This window comes from Gekko japonicus, unplaced genomic scaffold (genome assembly GCF_001447785.1).
Source record: "Gekko japonicus isolate JY-2015 unplaced genomic scaffold, Gekko_japonicus_V1.1 scaffold68, whole genome shotgun sequence".
NCBI classification, from domain to species: domain Eukaryota; kingdom Metazoa; phylum Chordata; class Lepidosauria; order Squamata; family Gekkonidae; genus Gekko; species Gekko japonicus.
This window is the reverse complement of record NW_015169175.1, coordinates 714,564-719,636: the sequence shown is the minus strand read 5'-3', so window position 1 is coordinate 719,636 and position 5,073 is coordinate 714,564. Positions and strand designations below refer to the sequence as shown.

Genomic DNA, 5,073 nt, shown 5'->3' with positions numbered 1-5,073 from the left:
GGGATGGAACAGACTGGGAGAAGGTGTGGTCCTCGCCAGCTAATAACTCGAATGTCTTTAACATTCGGCTTCAATTTTTTAAATTGTTCTCGAGGTGGTACATGACACCGTGTAAATTACAGAAGATAAACATGAACAGTGATCCACGCTGTTGGAAAGGTTGCGGGGAGGTTGGTACCTTTATTCACTGCTGGTGGGCATGTCCACGGATGAGTAATTTTTGGGAGGACGTTCGGAAGGAGATCGCTGACATAACTTCGATAGATCTTAGTCTTAAGCCTGAAGTGTTTCTGCTGAACTACTGGGATAATGATATGGATGCTAGGAACAGGGAAATTATCTCGATACTTCTGGCTGCAGCACGTTTGACATTAGCATCATGTTGGAGGTCTCCTCATCCTCCAACGATAGCAGCCTGGCATGAAAAAATATGGGATCAATTTGTGATGGCTAAGATAGCAGATAAAGTACATAGAACTCAAATTTTACAGTCCTCTAACCTCAAATTTGAATCAACCTGGTTCCTGATATTTTCATTTCTTACTTCACGGGGCATATTGCCAATAAATACCTGTTACCAAAAATGGGTTCTGATGTAACATACTAAGAGTCGAAATTTAAAGGATGCTTTCGTTATTTGTTATTATTATCTCTGGGGCTTTAAGTTCAAAAATACCTGAATGATACTGTAACTCTTTTGTAGGAATGTCGAGTGTTTATTATTGGATTCTTTGCATGTTCTTGTTTGCTTTGTTATGAAAAATGAATAAAGAGAAATTAAAAAAAAAAAAGAAATTAGCTGCAATATGGAATAAACACTAAGTAAAACCAGGGAGAATAAAAAAGTGTTCCTTACATGTATAAAAGTCTACAGTGGTACCAAGCAAACTGCACAGAATGAGTTCCCTGAGCAAGATGTCTCCAGGGTTATCAGATCCCCCTGGCCAATGGTGGGGGATGGGAGGGAAGGGTTGCCAGATCTAGGTTGGGGAACTCCTGGAGATTTGGGGGTGGAGCCTAGGGAGGACAGGGACCTCAGTGGGGTACAATGCCATAGAGCCCATCCTCCAAAGCATCCATTTTCTCCAGGGCAACTGATATCTGTAGTCTGATGACCTGTCATTCTAATGAATTCCCACGTCCCACCTGGAGTCTGGCATCCCTAGGTGTCACCACAAAAAAGGCCCCGTCTCCTGTGGCCACTCACTTTCAGAGGCACACGGAGTTCAGCTTCACAAGAATTTAGGGACCAAGGAGGGATTGGTGGGGCAAGATGCGGACCAGGGAAACTTGAGGCAGACAGGAAAGGAATGGACACACAGACAGGATTAGGTAGGACGCATTCAGTGTTAAGAATACAATAGAGGAAAAGGGCTTGAGGAAGGAAAAGGAGAATGCAAGGAAAAGGACAGAACAGGACAACTGGGACAGAGAGAAAGGATAAAGGACACCCTAGGACATGGGTCCATCACAGTGCCAATGGGTGCCATGGTACCTCCCAACACCTTTCCTGGCTCCTGCCAAGTGTTTTTAGAAAGTGGGCAGGACTAGATGGGGCCGTTGCCTAGCAGGGCTGCTGACTGGCCAATGGAAATCTGTTTGGCTGTGCAGATTTTTAAAAAGTTGCTTTGGCAGCAGCTGGTATCACAGCACAAGAATCTTTACTGTATGACTGCAAGTAAACTGTGCGTCCACAAGAATTTTTTTAAAAATAATATGTTGATTTTAAAAGACATCCTGTTGAACATAGCTTCTACCTGAAATGATAAAAGAGTTACTATTGAAGTCATACATAATCGCTCTCCCTGGCATTTGATTATTGGCTTTGCCTCCTGCAGCTGCCATTTTGTGGTTGATTCCATTTCCCATGGCAGGCATTTTATGGTTGTGACCACAACCCTATGAAGGAATTCCAAAGGTGCTCCCCATATAGGGTTGCCAGCCCCAGGTCCTGGCACGGGTTCCCCATGGTTTTTGGGACTTCGGCCCGCCGCCAGCTGGCTGGCTGTTGGGGGAAGCCCTGCCCCCAAACAGCAACATTCCTGCATGACATCCCCAACGCAATGACATCACCCGGAAGTGACGCCATCTTGTCAGGGGCATAACCCAGCGATGCTCTGTTTTGAGGGCAAAACTCTATGGTTTGAAGCTGGTTTTACCATAGAGTTTTGTCCAAAAACCTGAGCGTTGCCCCCGACATCACCACTTCCAGGTGACTCCATCACACTGGGGATCTCCTGGAATGCCTCCAAAATCCCCCCGCCAGCCTGTTAGGGGACCTGGCAACCCTACCCCTGTAACAATATGTGTGGAACCAAGTGAATCAGGAAATTAGATAGGGGGACAACCCAAGGGAACAGGGGAAGAAAGAGAGTGAGAGAACAGCAACAGGAAGTGACTCAGCAGAAGCAGCAGCAGCAGGAGAGAGGAGTTAAACTAGAAGAAGAAGAAGAAGAAGAGATTGGATTTATACCCCGCCCTTCACTTGGAGTCTCAGAGTGGCTTATAAACTCCTTTCCCTTCCCCTCCCCACAACAGACACCCTGTGAGGTGGGTGGGGCTGAGAGAACTCTGACACAAACTGCTCTTTTTCAAGGACAGCTGTGCCAGAGCTTGTGACTGACCCAAGGTCACATCAGCAGGTGCAAGCAGAGGAGTGGGGAATCAAACCCAGTTCTCCCAGATTAGAATCCACACACTTAACCACTACACCAAACTGGCTCTAGCAGGGAGAGCTGAAAGACTAGCAGGGAGAGCTGAAAGACACAAGCAGTTTTGTTAAATAAAGACATTCACTGTTATTATTGTCTGACTTTCAACTATATTTTACCTCACATGAAACACCCACAGGCTGAAAAGTTGGGGACCCATTCCCTAGGGCATGTAAACATAAGATTGTTATAGTGGCAGAATGTTCAGGCGTCCTATGAGAGGAACTACTAGGAACCTGGATCCAGTGGCAGCAAGAAAGTGATCTTAGCTCAAACAAAGAAAAAAAAGAAGAAAAAAAGAACAAGGCTGAAGGGTGATTCCTGGGTGTACAATTTCTCCAGCAGGGAGGAAAGAAGCCTTTACTTCACCTGTCTGGGAAGCACACACATTCACGGATCCTCACCTTGGCCGAATTGATGGCAGCGCCATAGCCAGTAGAAAACCCGCAGCCAAACAGGCAGACTTTCTCCAGAGGAGCAGCATCGTCAATCTTTGCAATGGAAGCCTCCGGCATAACTGTGTATTCAGAGAAGGTGCTTGTCCACAGGAAGTGGTAAACTTGCTTCCCTCTGCAGGTAAATCGGCTTGTCTTGTCCGGCATCAAATTTTGAGGTTGACAGACACTGTTTGAAGAGATCCAGACAGCATCTCTATCATGAACTAACTGCTCCATTTTACTAGCAAGCTCAAATGAATAATAGAAGATTCAAACAGACTTACTGGCCTTTGAGGCAACAGTTTGATTTAGGATTCAGACAGGAGGCACATTCTCCACACTGGGGAACACATAAAGGAATGACTTTGTCACCTTGCAAGGGGAAAAGAATAGTTATTAGGTTAAAACTTGCCTGACTAAAGCACATAAAAACATTATTTTGAACCGAACAATCAACTGTACAATTCTCTGCTGAGGTAATTTCACTCTTTTGATTTCAATGAATTTAGACTGGTATGATTGTATGCACATAGAGCACAAATTTTTCATATTTGGAATTTTAATTCAGAACATAAGAGAAGCCAATGTTGGATCAGACCAAAGGCCCATCTAGTCCAACACTCTGTCACACAGTGGCCAAAAATACCAGATGCCATCAGGAGGTCCAGCACTGGGGCCAGGATACTAGAAGCCCTCCTACTGTTGCCCCCCCCAAGCACCAAGAAGACAGAGTATCACTTGCTCCAGAGTCCCTATCTATACCTTGTGGCTAATAGCCACTGATGGACCTCTGCTCCATATGCTTATCTAATTCCCTTTTGAAGCCGTCCATGCTTGTAGCCGCCACCACTTCCTGTGGCAGTGAATTCCAAGTGTTAATCACTCTTTGGGTGAAGAAGTACTTCCTTTTATCCGTTCTAACCCGACCGCTCAGCAATTTCATGGAGTGCCCACGAGTTCTTGTATTGTGAGAAAGGGAGAAAAGTACCTCTTTCTCTACCTGCTCTATCCCATGCATAATCTTACAAACCTCAATCATGTCACCCCTCAGTCATCGTTTCTCCAAGCTAAAGAGCCCTAAGCGCCTTAACCTTTCCTCATAGGGAAAGTGTTCCAACCCTTTTATCATTCGAGTTGCCCTTTTCTGCACTTTTTCCAAAGCTATAATATCCCTTTTAAGGTGTGGTGACCAGAATTGTACACAATATTCCAATTGAGGTCGCACCATTGATTTATATAGGGATATTATGATATTGGCTGATCTGTTTTCAATACCCTTCCTAATAATCCCCAGCATAGCATTGGCCTTTTTTATTGCAGTCACACACTGTCTCGACATTTTTATTGAGTTATCTACTACAACTCCAAGATCTCTCTCTTGGTCAGTCTCTGCCAGTTCGGACCCCATCAATGTGTAAATACACAATTAGGATTTTTGGCTCCAATGTGCATCACCTTGCACTTGGCCACATTGAACCCCATTTGCCACGTTGACGCCCACTGGCCCATCCTCCACAGATCCCTTTGGAGTGCCTCACAATCCTCCCTGGTTCTTACCACTTCACTGCTTACTCCCAACTCCAAATCATTAGCGGAAAAGTTAAAAAGTACTGGACCAAGTACTGATCCCTGTGGTATCCCACTGCTTACAACCCTCCACTGAGAAAATTGCCCATTTACACTCACTGTTTCCTATTAATTAGCCAGTTTTTGATTCACAAAAGGACTTGTCCTTTTATCCCGTGATTTCTGAGCTAATTCAGGCTAATTTGTTACGCCAAGTTATGTGGACTTAAGTCGTACAGTAGAGGTAAGAGCAGAAGGAGATGGAAGATAAACGGTCCAGCACAATTTCACTGCTAAATAGCAGAAAGTAGTCATAGAAGAATTATTAAAACAATAATTAAACTATAGCCTTTTAAAAT

The 5,073-nt window shown here is 44.6% G+C and overlaps 1 protein-coding gene across 1 annotated transcript in view; it reads right to left on the bottom strand.

Annotated features, from left to right (window-relative positions):
• Positions 1-5,073, bottom strand: part of LOC107114473 (alcohol dehydrogenase 1-like) — a 31,103-nt gene that overhangs the window by 9,296 nt on the left and 16,734 nt on the right. The window contains exons 4-5 of the mRNA XM_015415969.1: positions 3,433-3,520; positions 3,116-3,335 (exon numbers count right to left, since the gene is read on the bottom strand). Coding sequence (XP_015271455.1) covers positions 3,116-3,335; positions 3,433-3,520 — 308 coding nt within the window. The remainder of the gene's footprint in view (positions 1-3,115; positions 3,336-3,432; positions 3,521-5,073) is intronic.